This window comes from Drosophila tropicalis, unplaced genomic scaffold, assembly GCF_018151085.1.
Source record: "Drosophila tropicalis isolate 14030-0801.00 unplaced genomic scaffold, ASM1815108v1 contig_4, whole genome shotgun sequence".
NCBI lineage: Eukaryota > Metazoa > Arthropoda > Insecta > Diptera > Drosophilidae > Drosophila > Drosophila tropicalis.
Window position 1 is genome coordinate 2,120,009 of NW_027172862.1, and position 17,559 is coordinate 2,137,567.

At 39.3% G+C, this 17,559-nt stretch overlaps 5 protein-coding genes and 1 long non-coding RNA gene across 8 annotated transcripts in view; 3 read left to right on the forward strand and 3 right to left on the reverse strand.

The window, feature by feature from the left end:
- The window catches only part of LOC137573390 (uncharacterized), a 57,917-nt gene that overhangs the window by 19,467 nt on the left and 20,891 nt on the right, over positions 1-17,559 (reverse strand). The window lies entirely within an intron of this gene.
- Positions 6-4,392, reverse strand: LOC137573380 (basic proline-rich protein). 2 transcript variants are annotated; one of them, XM_068285311.1, is made up of 3 exons: positions 3,320-4,392; positions 2,299-2,923; positions 6-2,240 (listed from the first exon to the last, which is right to left on the reverse strand). In XM_068285311.1, exons 1-3 carry the CDS (start codon positions 3,884-3,886, stop codon positions 475-477), a joined length of 2,958 nt encoding a protein of 985 aa, XP_068141412.1. In that variant the 5' UTR covers positions 3,887-4,392; the 3' UTR covers positions 6-474. The 2 variants fall into 2 exon arrangements, with proteins under 2 accessions (XP_068141412.1, XP_068141413.1); XM_068285312.1 differs by having other exon boundaries at positions 2,305-2,923; positions 3,320-4,390.
- On the forward strand, positions 4,539-8,584 carry Dd (CTD nuclear envelope phosphatase 1-like protein dullard). Of its 2 annotated transcripts, none has more exons than XM_068285314.1 (4): positions 4,539-5,582; positions 6,475-6,732; positions 7,241-7,423; positions 7,564-8,584. In XM_068285314.1, the coding sequence occupies exons 1-4, from the start codon at positions 5,484-5,486 to the stop codon at positions 7,753-7,755; spliced, it is 732 nt and encodes a 243-aa protein (XP_068141415.1). In that variant the 5' UTR covers positions 4,539-5,483; the 3' UTR covers positions 7,756-8,584. The 2 variants fall into 2 exon arrangements, with proteins under 2 accessions (XP_068141415.1, XP_068141416.1); XM_068285315.1 differs by having other exon boundaries at positions 6,484-6,732.
- Positions 11,100-11,594, forward strand: SLIRP1 (SRA stem-loop interacting RNA binding protein 1). Its single transcript, XM_068285067.1, has 2 exons — positions 11,100-11,231; positions 11,299-11,594. Exon 2 carries the CDS (start codon positions 11,323-11,325, stop codon positions 11,587-11,589), a length of 267 nt encoding a protein of 88 aa, XP_068141168.1. The 5' UTR covers positions 11,100-11,231; positions 11,299-11,322; the 3' UTR covers positions 11,590-11,594.
- On the forward strand, positions 11,726-12,642 carry anox (anorexia). Its single transcript, XM_068285066.1, has one exon. It carries the CDS (start codon positions 11,754-11,756, stop codon positions 12,543-12,545), a length of 792 nt encoding a protein of 263 aa, XP_068141167.1. The 5' UTR covers positions 11,726-11,753; the 3' UTR covers positions 12,546-12,642.
- Rpt6 (26S proteasome regulatory subunit Rpt6) lies at positions 12,721-14,463 on the reverse strand. Its single transcript, XM_068285065.1, has 3 exons — positions 14,302-14,463; positions 14,093-14,237; positions 12,721-14,030 (listed from the first exon to the last, which is right to left on the reverse strand). Exons 1-3 carry the CDS (start codon positions 14,317-14,319, stop codon positions 12,976-12,978), a joined length of 1,218 nt encoding a protein of 405 aa, XP_068141166.1. The 5' UTR covers positions 14,320-14,463; the 3' UTR covers positions 12,721-12,975.

Genomic DNA, 17,559 nt, shown 5'->3' on the forward strand with positions numbered 1-17,559 from the left:
CTAAATGCTTATTCACGATTATAATTATATTTCTGATCGTTTGTTAAATCAATTTTATTTTTTGTTTTTTGTTTTAGAAGGAATTACTATTAGAAAGAGTTTGCCCATCATTTCATTAACTTTGCGGTTCTGCGCTATATAGAAATCGATCGGTTAAAAATTTACGACGTGACGACGAGAAATAGAGATCGAGAAACTGTCAAAGAGAAGAATTGGGAAATATTGTGGGAAAAAGTATTTTTGCTCGACTTATCCGTTTGTTCAAAGTTAATAATGATGATGATGACTTGGTCATATCGTCTCTATCTCATTCTACATAGTTTTCTTCATATCTCCCTCTCTCTCTATCTATCCATCGTGTTATCTCTTTCTCGTTGTCTCTTGCGTTGTATGCCCAGTGAACGCCCAATATTCGGGGCTCTAACTCTGGTTTACTCTCTTTGTTAAATCCTTGCTCCAATTGGCAGCTCGTTTCTATTGTGGCGGTTGATTGCCGTAGTAACCATAGGCACCAGTTGGCGGCGGTCCTTGGGGTGCTCCCGGTGGTGGCATTTGTGCTCCGGCCGGGCGATAAGCCTGATAGCCTTGCGTGGGCGGATATTGGGGATAGCCAGCTTGTGGTGGCTGATGATAAGCATGGCCAGGATAGGCGCTTCCTGGTGGAGGTCCATAGCCTTGTGGCGGTGGTGGAGGACCGCCATATGGTTGACCAGGACCACCGCTGCCGGGTGGTGCTTGAGGCTGATATTGATTGGGTGGCATTGGAGGCGTAGCCCCGTTCGGAGGCGGTTGCTGCTGTTGTTGTTGTTGAGCATTGGCTTGAGGATTGGCTGGGCCTCCAGGTGGAGGAGGTTGTTGTTGCTGTCCCGGAGGAGGACCTCCACCAGGTTGTTGTTGCTGCTGTTGTTGTTGTTGTTGTTGTTGCTGGGTCGGTGGCGGACCGTAGCCAGCAACACCCGCAGCCGTCGAATATGTGGATTGAACCTGGGTTGGCAACGGTGAGACTCCGGAGACAACAACAGGTCCACCCGGTCCAGGCTGCTGCTGCTGTTGCGGTGGTGGCGGGGCATATTGCGCCTGCTGCTGTTGCTGATTGGTCGGTGGTACACCGGTGCCACCAGCAGCACCGCCGCCTACCGCTGCACTGGCGGATGGATTTGCGACACCGCCTTGAGTGGGCGGTGGCGGTGTGGATTGCTGAGCATTCGGTCCATTCGGATTGCCAGCTCCACCGGATTGCTGCTGCTGCGGTGGAGGAGTCTGACTGGGTGCCGCTGTGGTGTTATAGCTACCCGGTGGTGGTGGTCCTCCTGCCACACTGGTAGGCGGTACGCCAGGATAGCCAACAGAACTGGGTGGCGGTGCTCCGCCAGCTCCGGCGGCTTGTTGTTGCTGCTGTTGCTGTTGTTGTTGTTGTTGCTGCTGCTGCTGATATGCCTGGTACGGCGATTGAGCATTGCTTGTGGGTGGTCCCGGCGGTGGTCCATAGTTACCCGGCGGACCTCCACCACCACCACCTGCACTTCCTGCCGATTGGCCATATTGATTGGGATTGGGCGGATATCCGGCATAGCCCATTGGTGGAGGTGGTGGACCGCCAGGTGGATTCTGTGGCGGTGGACCATATTGATTAACACTCTGTGGTGGTCCCGGTGGTCCAGTCACTCCGACACCTACACCCACTCCTGGCTGACCTCCAGATGTTGGCGGCGGTGGACCATACATTTGGCCAGGCGGCGGTGGCGGCGGCTGCTGTCCTGGCACTCCTGGCGGACCCTGTTGGCTGCCCGGTGGCGGTGGATACGCTCCCGGCGGCGGCGGACCTTGCTGGCCGGCCGCTGTATTTGGCTGATAGCCGGGACCCCCTGGACCGCCATGATGATAGCCACTGGGCTGACCAGAATTGGGCGGTGGTGGTGGCCCATAGCCCTGGGTGGGTGGACCATACGGATAGGCACCCTGTGGCTGATACTGCGGTTGCGTTTGAGGTGGATAGCCGGGGTAATGGCCATGTTGTTGGGCCTGCTGATAACTAACACGATATTGAGCCTGCGGTGGTGGTACGCCACCAGGCACGCCCTGTTGCTGTTGGGGTCCACCCTGTTGCTGGGGTTGTTGTTGTTGCTGCTGCTGCTGTTGATTTGGTGGCTGTTGTTGCTGCGGTTGTTGTTGTTGCTGCGGAGGCTGCTGCTGTTGATTTTGTCCAGGCGGCAGAGGTCCATTGTTCGGTCGCTGTTGATCTGTAAATTGATTGATTAAGACCAGTAAACAAAGGAGAAGTTCGTTTCCTTTTCATACACTTACTAGGCGCTGCACTTGGATTCACAGATCCCTGAGGTCCCTGTGGTCCTCCCTGACCGGGTCCTCCCTGTGCATTGGATCGATATGCTGCTGATGGATGCTGTTGTTGTTGCTGCTGCTGTTGTTGTTGTTGCTGCTGTTGGGGCTGCTGACCTGGGACAACCGTTTGGTTAACTTGTGGTGGCTGTTGTCCAGCTGCTGCTGCTGCAGCAGCCGCTGCCGCCGCTGCTGCTGCAGCCGCTTGCTGTTGTTGTTGCTGCTGTTGAGATTGCTGTTGGGCATTGGGCGGCATGCCAGGATGCTGGGGCGGCTGTTGTTGTTGTTGCTGCTGGCCGTAGGGTGGCATTTGTACTGGTGGCCCACTATCTCCTCCATGCATTTGTGGTGGTGGCGGTGGCCCGCCTTGTTGCTGCTGTTGTCCTTGCTGCTGCTGTTGCGGTGGACCAGGACCAGGACCAGGTTGCTGCTGTTGCTGTGGCTGTTGTTGTTGCTGCTGCTGTTGTTGTTGTTGCTGCTGCTGTTGTTGTGGCGGCGGAGGACCACCCATCATGCCATGTGGTCCAGTTGGTGGTGTCTGTTGGCCACCTTGCTGCATGGCCTGCGTTTGGAGAATGTGCGGCGGCTAAAAAACAAAAATAATAATTAGAAATAATTTAAATAAAGAAAAGTGATATAGCGAGGATCAACTTTTTTATATGGCATTTATCTTTCAGTTCTTTTTAAGAATTGTAATATGTATTAAAAGAATAAAAACTCAATGTTTGGCAAATTATAAACCGTATCGATTTGATTCGAATATTGAAATTTATATATTTCTTTATGAAATCAACATAAATCGAAGGCAGACAATAAATTCAATGAAATCGATTGGAAAAAATTTTTAAAATTTTAAAATCATTAAAGAATAACGGCAGTAAGATAATGATTTAAAGGAGCGTGTCGTGTAGGTATATATGTATGTATATTGTAGTATGAACATTACATGTGTCTTTTGATCTTAAGGACTAGCGATAATTACCGGCAATATCTGAGAGATATTCATGGCGGGATCGGCCAATTGAGCCAAATAGACAAGATTCCGATGGAGTGCAACATGATAGCTTAGGCACTCTTGCGCTTTACCCATATTCTGAAAGTCCTGTATGGTCTGAATGAGGCCACAGTTCTCGTCAAGCATCTTTTGTATCTGTGCAGAATTAACTTGTGGTGGTAAATTGCCAACACCGCCGCCGCCGGGACCACCACCACCACCTCCGCCGCCACCGCCCCCACCACCGACACGTTGGGCATTTGGTGGTGGTTGACCCATCATGGAGGGTAGGCCGCCAGGTCCTGTGCCCATGCCTGAGATAACACCACCAGGTGGACCACCAATGCCCATAGGTGGTCCACCAAGGCCGCCGGGAACACCTCTTTGTTGTTGTTGTTGTTGCATGCTCATAGGTAAGACGCCAGGTGGCAAGCCTCCACCCGGCGGCTGTTGGACCACAGAATTGGTTGGAGGTCCTCCTCCCGGTAGCTGCTGCTGATTGGGGGGTGGCGGTTGCTGCTGCTGCGGTGGTTGCGGTGAATAAACTGCAGACATTTTACTGGCTGCAGTCTTCTTCTTCCGCTTGGGAGTTTTCTCCTGTTTTTCCACAATTTTAGCGGTTATTATTTACCGGTTGGGCGAAAAAAATTATGGAAACTTAACTAAGCGAACGGGGGGAAAAACTGGCGGCTGAATTCCAACTATGCCTTGACGTTTCCCGTTCCGTTCTGTATGCAAAAAAAAAAATTAAATTAAAGACTTAATTTTCTCTCTTGAAGTTTGTCTTTTTTTGCAGTGTGCGGCTTTTTTCACATACACAAACTTGCAAACACACACACACACGCACACAAATGCACATACACAAGAAAAGTATATGGGGAAAACTGGGGCCAAGTGTAAATTTTCAAACTCAACCAAACATTTCGTCTATAAACTGTTTCAGTCGTGTAATTGGCAAAATGATTTAAGCAAAGTCTGCATAATTTTCTCGTTTTTGCAAAATAACTTTTTGTCTTTTACATTGACACTTTTTTTGACGACGCGCTTGAAACGATTAATGTGACCGTTTGCTGTTATCGATTACTGCCTGGCGCCCCCTATTTTGATCAGACTCCCCTATTTCTATACGTATCCAACTACGAGTCAAATATCGAAATCAATCGATAAGTACCGAGGTGAAATGTGTCAGTGGTGAAATGCGGCTTCTAGCCAAAAAAAAAAAAAAAAGCAAAAAGCAGGAAAGAAACCAAAAAGAAAAAACAAAAACGAAAAGAGGCATTTCAGTATGTATGTATGTGTGTGTGTGTGTATAAATGTGAGAATTTATTAAACAAAAACGAGAAAAGGAAAACACACGGAGAAAATAATATTTATATAATAATTCATTGACCATGAATTTGTGGTTGACGAGATAGGAAAATCACAATAAAACGAATTCAAACAAGTGCAATATTCAAAAAGTTTAGTTGGTTACTTTTTCAAATTTTCTTTAATTCGTTTTTTAAATTTCTTTATAAAAAAAATAAATTATTATTAATATAATACAGCTAAAAGAAAGCAACAAAACAAAATACCAAAAGGGACAAGGCGAAATTTCCTCCTACAACAGCAAAAAAGCGCGCAAAACGTACAATTACAACAAAAACGGTATAGACAACAAAAATAAAAAGAAAAAAAAAGTGGAAGAGAAAAATCCTTAAAAAAAGACAACGCACGAAGAAGAAGAAGCAGTAGCAGAAGAAGTGTTGCTGGTTGTTATCGATTTTTGGTTCCTTTTGCATGTGTGTGTCGTGTGTGTGCGCGCTGGTGAGAGAGTAAACAACAACACAACATTCAGCGTGTTATCAGAAACAACAACAACAACAGCAGCGGCAGCAGCAGCAACAATCAAAAACAGTAACAAAATAAAAGCCCGCCGGCTCCCACAAAGTGTGTGTAAAAACTAGCAAAAAGGAAAAAAAGGAGGCTGAAAGGCACGAAGAGAGCTAGGAGTAGTAGGAGAAGAAGAAGTAAACTTAAGAGGAACTCTCCGCCGACGCGAACGTCAACGCCAACACCAACGCCGACGCCGCTGCCGCCTGAAATTTTGCTCGCAAATATTTATCGAAATTTATTTGGTAAGAAGATCTCGAACTCGAGCTTCTCTTACCAAATGATTTCCCTGCTGCAAATGAAATTTCAGGCGCTTTTGTTATTGCTATCAAAAGTCTGGACATGTATTTGCTTTATGTTCAATCGCCAAGTGCGAGCTGTAAGTAACAAACAAACACAAACAAAAATGCAAATATTGAAAAAAAAAAAAACAACAACAACGAAAAGAAATTAGTAATTTACATTCTAGTCCTTCTTACTACTCTTACACCTTATTTCTAACATTTTGTGCTTTCTTGCCATGATGAAATAATATTGCAAACGCTTGATAAGACACAGTTCAACCTTCTGGCCTCGGCCACCCCCCACCGCACACTCTCTATATGTACATACATACTTATGTATAATAACCCTTTATCAATAATTCTTTTGATTTTGTTGCCGCCTGTATTTTGTGTTGTTTTTTGTGACATTTCTAATTGGCTTGTTTCATCAGACGACTACAACGACGGGCGACTACTACAAGTTAGCCAGCCGCGCAGTTAGCGCCTTTTCCCTGTCTCTCTTATCATCTTCTATGCATGTATTTTCTTAGCCTTTTTGACTAAACATCATGACCATGCAGTTCCTTTATTGATTTTCGCTATGCATCTTCAGTTTGTATCTTCTGATCTTTACGGATCATATCGTCCGGCATTTTGTTTTGTTAATCAAATGACTTTTCCGTTTCGTAAGCAGTCGCTTTTTTTTCAACCTCCTTGATAAAAATTTTAATAAACAGACTTGCCATCTCTTTCAGTATTTTGATCATGATAACATCATTTACCGTTACCGATCAAAACACTCAACTTAAACATGTCAAATCTATCTAACTATCTTATCTCTATCTAGTTTACTGTTTTTTTTTTTTTGCCTTCTTTTTGCATACACACTTAAATTTCTTTTCGTTGTACTTGTCTAAGGGCTTAGTTATAATTTTTTATTCGATTTCATTCAGCTAATTAATCTAAACTATAAAACAAAAAATTTGTTTGATATATTAACTGCTTTAGTGTTTCCAGTATCAGCCGGTTAAATATGAATTGTTCCCGCTGTCGCCCGTCTCCCGACACCGTTTGAGTCTAGTGCAGCGAAAAACATTGGTTCTTGATCTGGATGAGACTCTAATACATTCGCATCACAATGCAATGCCAAGGAATACAGTTAAACCCGGTACACCGCATGATTTTACCGTTAAAGTGACAATCGATAGGAATCCAGTGCGTTTCTTTGTACACAAACGACCACATGTCGACTACTTCTTAGATGTGGTAAGCTAAATATTCCTGATCCCACATATGTACATATGTATGTATGTATGTGTGTATATATGTGTAGTTATCCTAGTAAAGCTAGTTTTAAAATCCCCGAAAGAAAGCATTGATAGATTAATAGAATTGTAGATTATGGTTTTAACGACGCACTCAGAAAGGCTTTAGTTGGTTATAACGATAGACAAAAGTGACGATCAGTAAGAACGAAGACAAAAATTAGAGCTACAGCAGCGAGAGTGATACAAATAATTTCGTTATGACGCTCTCAAAAATACTTCGTATTGACTTCGGCCTATCTATGTATGTTGATTATTTGCGCACAATTCACAACTTATGTAATGCCGGATGAAAAATCTCAAAAAATATTGAATCAATGAAAAGTTGTTTATAACAAGCATATTCCACTTCCTACCATATTCTTCTTGAGTATCGTTATAGCCGGCATCTACTGTAACTCATAGAAAATGTTGAATATTATGCCATTTATTAAATCTTACTTTTGCAGGTATCACAATGGTACGATCTGGTTGTATTCACAGCCAGTATGGAGATATATGGAGCTGCTGTGGCCGATAAACTGGACAATGGTCGAAATATATTAAGGCGTCGTTATTATAGACAACATTGTACGCCCGATTATGGCTCGTATACCAAAGACTTGTCTGCCATATGCAGTGATCTGAATAGGGTAAGATATATGTACATATAACGAAAGTATTGTTTTTATTTGTGTCTCAAGATTCACATTCGCCTGTGGATTATTTCTTTTTGTGTAATGTTTTAATGTTTGGATTTTATTTTTCTTCTATTTTGTGTTTCATCTTGCAGATATTTATAATTGACAATTCACCCGGCGCATATCGTTGTTTTCCAAACAATGCAATACCCATTAGGAGTTGGTTCTCCGATCCAATGGATACGGCGCTGTTATCTCTGCTTCCCATGCTAGATGCATTACGTTTCACCAACGATGTCCGTTCGGTGTTGTCACGTAATTTGCATCTGCATCGCCTGTGGTAGTAGCGGATAGTAGTGGGTAGTGGGCAGCTAGTGCTAGCCACCTAAGCCTAAAACCTTAATTAGGAAATACCAATTAAGAAGAAGTCAACCCTTTCACACATTAACACAACTATTATCAAAAGTAACAACAACAACAACAACAAATTGTGGTGCTGTGACACATAAACGAATTTTTTCATTATATTAATTATTATGTTTATACAACAAAAAAAAAAAAAAAAAAAAGAAAGAAAAGAAATCAGAAGGCGACAAGAGAAGCTAAAGATAATAAACAAAAGCATGCAAAGGAAAACACAACAAAAGCAAATAAAATATAGAGAAAATGAGATCAGATGCTGGCTAACTCAATCGTTTCTGGCTTCTTTTCTTCATCTCCTATAAAATGTATTACACAAAACAAAACAAAAAGTGAGAAATTGTAGTTATCCATATAAACAATTATAATAATTGGTTTAATTTGAAATTTTTTTTTTCTTTGATTATTATTATGATTTTTTGTGTTCTTATACTTTATTTTCTTTGTAAATTTGTTGTGCGAAAGCGTTGGAAAAGGGCAAAAGAAAACTATTATTATAATTATGACCACTAATTTTAAGTTAATTGTATGTTTCTGTATACATTTATATATAGCTATATATATACACATACATGCATACATACATATATGTTATATGCATCCTTCTCTTTTTTTTTTTCTTGCTAATTAATTTTAAAAGTCATACTCTTGGAATAAAGTATGCGAGACAAGTGAATTTGAAAATTCAAAATGATGAACAGATAATTTTAAAATAAAAGCAACAATATTAAAAGTTATATATACACAAACACACACACACATATATATATATATATATAATAATATATACATTTAAATTTAAGATCGAAGAACAACAATAGTAGCGCAACATTCAGTTTGTTTATAAACATATACATACATATATTGTTCTGTTCTATACTCAGATCTGTAAATGTGCACTGCTTGCCAGATGCAGCAGTTTCATATCGGTTATTTCTATCGCATATCTCTCTAGGGGCTGTATGTTTCACTCGTTTTGTGTTATTTTTGGCTTTAAATTGCATCCTAAATGTATCGGGGCTGCAAAGATCGATCAATAATTGCTATAGCGCTCAATATAAACAAACATACTGTTGACGATTACTGGGCAGAGCCCCCCATATGAAATTAAGCAGTTCCAACATACATAAGAACATGTCAAAAAATTACAAGTACAAAACCGTTTTTGAGGGGTTCCAAAACTATAAAGCAGTGCATTTTGCAGCCCTGCTTATATTTAATTACGATTTTCATGTGGATAATTTTTGGCTTGTACTGGAAATCAACATTTCAAAATAACACAAAAAAAAAAAAAATTATTAAAAAAATACAAATTGTTTATACAAACACATATTTATGTATATATACATATATAAAGAATAATGATAGATTTAATTAAGTTGATTACAACATTTCCTGGACATTATGATATATACATATATATATATAATTATTCAAACCAAAAGAAAGCTAAAGTTTTGTATAGTTTGCCGAAAAAGTTAATAATTGACTACAGGTTGTTCAATATGGTTAATTTTTGGATTGAAATCTAAAATGAAATTCTATAGTCTCAAAAGAAAAAAGCGATAGAGCGAAACTCTTTAAATACTTTGTCTAAAGTATTAAGTATTGAAAAAAATATTTGGTTTGTGCACCAAAATCGATTTGTAATGATCTTGGTGTGGTTTTTATATGTTTTGTTTTTGGAATTTCAGGAACAACCTGTTACGCAAATGTGTGTGTTGAATTAAGAATTGAAAAGCCAAATTGCAGGCTTTTTTCCCATATATGAAACAATACTTTATGTTATATGAAAGAAAACAACTTGGAGGCAAATGGCAGGCCAAATAATATTTGAAAAATTTAGTCTGACAATTGAGACAAATGGCACATAAAACTAGAAAATTGAATTGTGTAAACATCACAGAGTATAAAACATTTAAATTGAAAAATCTAAACGAAAAAAAAGAATGAATAAAATGAAATGCTTCCATAGTTAAATGTGTGTTAAATGCAAAAAAAAAAAAAAAAAAAACAGAAATAATAATACCCCAAGAAGACAAATATTTTCGTTATACCATTTTCATTTTGTCATAAATTGTAAATTTGTTTATTTATTTTTAAATAAAAATAAATACAAAATGCGTGTGTGCGCGAAGATGTTGTTAATTTTAAGTAGTTTGTAGCAAATTTGTTAAAAACGGCAAAGCGTCAAATGGAATAAAAATGATTGAAAAAAACGAAAACAAAAAAAAAAAAGACAAAAAATTTCAAAAAGAAAAACGGGAACACATAAAGAAAATTAAAAATCAGAATAAAGAAAAACCTTGAAAAATAAAACCGAAAACAACAAAATACAACAGACACGAATAAAAATAAAATCAATAAAAATCCACTTTGAATTAAACTTTTTAACACTCGTTTATTCAAAACTTTTTTGCCTGTCTCACAGATTTGGAGACAAAGTCGATCTTTTGGATGTTAGCTTTACTTTTTCAGCTAATGGAACTGTGTGGAATTCTCTACAGGGATTCGAATTCCACAGCATAACGGATTTCCCATTCCAATTGAAATAAAACTCTAACCAAAGCCGTGGTGAAATTATTTAAAACAGATTTGAAATCTGGTTTATGCCAATTGGAATAAAAGGACCAAACGTATTAAAATCTCTTAGATTTAGTATTTATAACTACGAAACAAACTTAACAACTAAGCCGATTCAAAAATGTAAACAGACGTCGGCTAATTCAGATTTTTAATCATTAAGCCTGATATCCATGATAACCACCGTTTTTCGCGGTTTTAATTTAAATAAATTTAAATGGTTTCTAGAATCGAAGTTCGTGTGCTGTTAGACGCATGTTAAATGCATGTAATGATACTCTTCTAGAACATGCTATAGGTCTTAGTGGACGTTTGTAACGCGTTAAACCAAAACAAATTACTACTTTCATTATTGCTATAAACGAATTTCTTAAGTTAAATTTTTTAATTTTAATTTTGAATATTCAATTACATATTGTTGACTTATTCGGAAGCAAGTTTAGTGATTTTAAAATTCATAAATACATATGTATACATGTTTTGTATTTCAAAATTAAAATAGATATGGGTGCCATTTAATTTAACTGATGAATTTAAATAAATCTTTACCTCTATCAAGGAATCCCTTTACGATTTTGTCTTGTTAAAAAAATCTAGTTGGAATTCAATTTCATATTTTGGAGGTTAACAAACACGATGACAAGTCGACTACGACCTTGAAGTGCATTTAACAGTGCCGTTATGATGTTGTTTGTGCTGTTACTGTGTGTGTGTGACTAAGCCATTTTAAGGTTAGATTTTGCCGCAGCTCCAAATTGACAAAACACAATAAGAATTTCCCCCTTGATAGCATTTACGCAACGCAGGCGAGCAGCAGGTAGGGGGAAATTGGACCAGTTGTTGAATTGTGTTAAATTGATCATTTTTCGAAAATAAATTTCCAGAGGATTCGTGCAGCAGTCGTACACATGGCAACCGTAGTAGCTAAAGTTAGTAAATCAGTTCACCGCATCTTTGTGGGCAACTTACCCTGGACGGTGGGTCATCAGGAATTACGCGGCTATTTTAAAGAATTTGGACGTGTCTTATCAGCCAACGTTATATTCGATAAGAAGACCGGCTGCTCCAAGGGTTACGGCTTTGTCAGCTTTAATAGCCTGACGGCGCTGGAGAAGATTGAGAACGAACAGAAGCACATCCTAGAGGGAAATTACTTGAATATACAGAAATCATAGACACTTCTCATACCAAAAACTTTGAGAAGTCGGTGCGGGAGAGAGAGAGAGAGGAGTAGCAGGCGGCAAATTTTAGTTCTAAGAATTTTTCCATTCACACTTTTTGTTACACTTATTACATTTTTTTTTTTTTGGTTCAGTTGATTTATATTTTGTAAGAGATTATGTCTAACAGTGATTTGGATTTAACAGATGAGGAAGATGAGGAGGAGGATCTATTCTCGATAGCAACCGCCCAAGTGATGCGCAAATCGAACATTTATAGTGCCAACGATTTGCTGGAGTTTTATGCATATTATAAACAGGTCACCGAGGGAAGATGCAATCATGAACGGCCGCCAATTCTACAGGTGAAGGCGCGCAGCAAATGGAATGCATGGCATGATCTGGGTGACATGACACGCATCGATGCCCGACGGGCCTATATCAATAAGCTATCGAAATTGGAACCCAAATGGCTGGATGAAACAAAAAGTGCGCGCCAATCATCGATTCATGGACATGGTGGCGGCCAATGGGTGGTGCACTCCATTGAGGCCATGCCTGCGGAGGAATTAAAGCCCGATCACGAGAAGACCATGTTCGATTTTGTGAAGGAAAATAATTTGGAGCGTTTGCGAGAGCAATTGAAACCAGATGATTTGTTGCTTCAGGATGAGCATGGAATGTCACTAATCCATTGGGCTACCGATCGTAATGCGGTCAATATTCTCGAGTATCTGGTTGTCCGTGGCGCCAATGTGAATCAGCGAGATGCCGAGCAACAGACACCATTGCATTATGCTGCCAGCTGTGGACATGTGGAGGCTGTGCGTTATTTGTTAGCCCTCAATGCGGACATGGCTCTGTGTGATGCTGAAGGACAGACCTGCATGGATGTGGCCGATGATGAGAAGATATGTGGTCTGCTCAAGGATGAGAAGAAACTGCGCAAGGCGTCTGGTGCAACCTCCTAAGGACAACCTCCACACACGCATACTAAATTATAAGTTATAATTTCTTTCATAAATGTTGGACAAATATAAAAAATACCATATATGTATGTAAAAATGATTTGTTCCTTTGTTTTTTAATCGGCTTTACCTAAACTACACCACGTTTTAATATTCTTGTCATTGAATAGTCAAAATATTTATCTAATTATACATACATCATACATAATTATTATGCAGATACATTCACTCCAGTTTTATTCATTTTTAAAGGTATATTATCATTGATTTCAAGTTATACTTCCTCACTTTGTTTTAACAGAATTTCGGGGCGGAAAAAAATATTAATTTTTTTTTTTTTTTTACGCACACACACAAAGGATTAAAATGAAGAGGGGAAGGGAGTGGGATGAGTGAGGAGATGGAAACTACATAGATGTTTCAGCTTAATAATCTATTTCCACAATTTCTTAATGGACATGTTCTTCTCCGAATCCTTTTGCATAACCTTGGCCACTGCCATTTCGAAATCCTCCTGGGTAACATGAACACGACGTTCACGCAGCGCATACATGCCCGCCTCAGTGCAAACGCCCTTAACCTCCGCACCAGATGCTCCTGGCATAAGTTCGGCAATCTTTCGCAAATTAATGCCGCGCGTCAAATTCATTTTACGCGAATGAATCTTAAGAATATCCAGACGGGCCTCCTCATTTGGTGGTGGGAACTCAATTTTACGATCAATACGTCCAGGACGAAGCAGTGCCGGATCTAGAATGTCAATACGATTGGTTGCCATGATGACTTTGATATTTTTCGTTGCTTCGAATCCATCCAATTGATTCAATAGCTCCAACATTGTGCGCTGCACTTCAGAATCACCACCGGAACCGGATTCGATACGCGACGAGCCAATTGAATCGATTTCATCCATGAAAATAATTGATGGTGCATGCTCCCTGGCCATCACAAAGAGTTCACGCACCATTCGCGATCCCTCGCCAATGAATTTTTGGACCAGTTCGGAGCCCGAAACGCGAATGAATGTGCATTCAGTATGATGAGCCACAGCACGGGCAAGTAGTGTTTTCCCTGTACCTGGTGGACCATACAGCAAAACTCCCTTTGGTTGCGCAATACCCAAAGCATCGAACAATTCCGGATGTTTAACTGGCAATTCAATCACCTCCTTGATTTCTTTGATCTGTTTATCCAATCCACCGACCATTTCGTATGTCGAATCTGGCACTTTTTCAACCATCATCAATGACACAAGGGGATCCACTTTATTCGGTAGGATTTTATGCAGTGTATAGCTCTCATTTCGCAGAGCCACACGGCAATTGGGGGCCACATCATTGATATCAATATTCTTATCCAAATCGACAACGAATTTTCCCTCTGGGTGCACTTTCACTAGAACCTTCTTTTTGTCCATTGGCTTCACTACCTCGCCCACATAGCTGCCCTGCTCTTGCAGCAATTGCAACTCCTCACGCAACATCCGCACTGCAAAGAAAATCGAAATGTGAAAATAATGGCGGCATTTCTGTCGTATGTCCGCGACTTACCCTTGGCATTAAGCTCATTTCGCTGGGCCTGTAAACGACGCAAATTCTGACTCTTTTCCGCAACAATCAATTGCAATTCCTCGATCTTTTGTATGTAGTACGACCTGAAGCCTTCGCCCTTTTGATAGACGGACTCAATCTCCATCTGCAAATTGCGTATTTCATTTTAATTTTCAATATATTTTAATGGTATATCTATTAACACCTACTCGATTCGCCACAGTCATTTTGTTCGACAATTTCTCTTCCTTCTTCTATTGTAGTCACTGAAATGTTCGTTGGATATTTTTTTGTTGTTTGCACGGGAAGAAATATATTGTGTGACGGCTATGACTCGGCGTTTGTTGTTGGCTAGTGTTGCCAGATAAGTAGATTCGCAAGTACCGACAACGCTGATATCGATATCGATACACCGTTGAATGTGTGTGTTGTTTTGCTAGTGATGACACTGTAATCCGATTTGTGTGATACCGCGTGGGAAATTTGAATTGTATTATATAAAAAAAATATAATTGGCTATTTGCACGAAAAAAAAAAAAAAAAAAATAGAAACTACTTTATCAATTTGTATTTTGATTGAACAACCCAATTTTTGTGAATAAAACAATTGTATTTGAAATTATTATTTAAGTGTTGGCTAATTAATTTATTCTCTGTTTGTATGGTCACCCTATAATTTACTTGGTCAGTTGCAAGATCGGTTGAGCTGTAAACTTTTTTACCATAACGTTTCGCTCGGTTTCTTCATTAAAGAAACGTGTTTGTATTTCTGTATTACTTTTCGTTCCGTTTTAAATCGGGTTTGCTCTTGTCTAGATCATTTAATTACCCAATTAGTGGCAATAATATGTTCGCTAATGTGGTTTTATTCCACTGCGACAAATGTGGTGAGTAATGCAGTATATCTTAACGGAAATGAATCGGTTGTAGTTAAAATTTAAAATTTTGTGAGCTTCGTAAGACGTCTTAAGGAATAAGAGGCCTTGAGTTTTTGGCTCTACGACGTGCCTGGGCTAATGCGAATTTGCAATTTTCGGCTTATGTACAAACATATATTTTAATGTATGTACATATATACATACATACATACATATTATGTATGCATAAGTAGTAGGTGGGTATGAACGTATGTACATACATATGTACTTATGTATGTATGTATGAACTTGTGTTTGCCAATGTTTTTGGTAGTAAATAAAATGCAACTTTTCGTCTTCTCTTCTCTTATGGTGGATTATGCGAAAGCGTAAAACATGAAATGACTTTTTGTTTTGTTGTTTACTTGCTTGTTTCTTACTTTTTTATTTTACTGTGTTTGCCCTGCTTTGCATATATGTACATATATATGTACATATACTATGTATGTATGCCTGTAGATTTTCACTTTATTCATGCATAAACTTGCCTGAGAAAGTTTCGCGATGCAAAAAGTTGCCATGGGATTTGATGGTGGCTTACCCCCTCTCTCCCACACCATAGGGACCCCTTAAACCCTGTTGGACACATGCAAATAACATATCGATGCAGCTTTTTCAAATAAACCCTGCACCTATACTCATTCAGCCAACATGCGGCATCACCAGCACCATCACAACCACCCTTAATCGTAACCTCAATCCCCTCTGACCACCCACCCTGTGCTTCCCCTCTCTCTCTCTCTTGTCTGTTGTCCTAGGGGGATTTAGTGGCAGCCGCCGGAACGTGCTCCTGCTTCTGCACACATGCATCAATTTCCGAAACCACAGGAACAGAACAAGCCTCGCCTATTTCTACAGTCCACTCCCTACACCGCCCGCTGCATAGCCCATCCCCCCTTTAAATAAATCATAAGTTCTTGATTTTCTGTTGATTAAAAAGCCGCAAAATTTAATTTTATGCCATAATTTATAGAAATTTTGCATGTCTGTAAATAATTGCATAAATGCGGGTTTTTTGTAATAAATGGTTAGACAAGAGTTGGGTCCGTAGGGCGTTGGTGACGGTATACCGCTATCTCTGTCTTTCTCTCTTGTTCTCTCCCTCTCACTCACATAGAAATACATGCCCACTCACAAATGGCAAGGTGCAAAAAAAAGGCTCAAGGCCGTAACACTTGTTATGAAAGAGATAGCATGATCCAGACAGGTATGTGTGAGCGTGTGCATAAGTGTGTGTGTGTGTGTGGAGGGGTGTGCGTGTGAATGTGGTGCGTGTGAAACAACCAGAGGTGCAAAGTACATAGTTGCCACTTAAAAAGAGGGGGAGAAAAAAACTTCAAACAGACAGTAGCCAAAAAGCTTTGAATGATTCTTTTTTCCTATCTATGGTTTTTTTTTTCTCTCTCTCTCTGAATGGGAATGGCTTGAAAGGGTAAAGGGATGGCAAAAGAGGAGATAGCGGCTCACCATGAGTTTTGGTCTGTATGTTGCTTTGGGCCATTGACAGTAAATCTGTTCAAGTTGACTTGGCAGCAAGCTGAAATGCTAAAAACCCGCCACTCAAAGTGACCTAGTCGACTCTAAGTTACCCTATCTTTTGGTAAAACCTAAGATTCTTGAAGTGCCGTCACATGAACTTACCGAACATAAATGAAAGTCACATTTGTACAGATTCTACATGTGTACATCATAAATACATAGATACAAATGTAAATAAAGGTCCATATATGTTTGTAAACACGAGAGGGGATAACTGGACTTAGTTATACATCATAAAAGTTTTAACTTTGCTGTTCGGATATCTTAATATAGCCTTTACTTACAAGGTATGTGCCATACATATGTATGTACATATACACATACATAGATGTACATTTGTATTTACATCCATGAGTATGTTTGTGTGAATTTAGAAAAGAAGAACCAAAGGAAAAACATGAAAAGCCCAGAACGATTTTTGCATGCACAAACATGCATTAAAAAAAAACAACAAAAAGTTACTGTAAGAGCTACTGAGACGTTTTTTGTAAATGTTCATACATATATACCTACATATATGTATGTATATGTATGTATTTAAAATGTATGTGTATGCATACGTATGTACATCTGTATGTACATATCAAAAGTGTTTGTTGTGGACCGGACACATTAAACTAGTTGATTTTAGTTAACCTCGGAGAAATTGGCTAATATCATATGGGGCTTACCTTAGGGATATACAAATATACATATAATATGTCTATAACAAGTATGTACATATGTACATATGTATGTACATTGGGCTGTTAATGTTTGACCCTTTTGTTCCACTGCCCTTAAATTAAATATTTTTGACTAATTCTGATAATAACTGACTAACTTTAAATTATAAACATTTTCAATTTTTGTTATTATAAACATTATAGGTGTTATAATTCTTACAACATAAATCTGAATTTTTGTACTGTGGATGGCACAAACTGCGTGTACGTGTTATGGTTAACATTAAAAAAGTATAGCATACTTTTTTGGGCAAACGCAGGTAATGCTTTGCGTCACATCTTGATT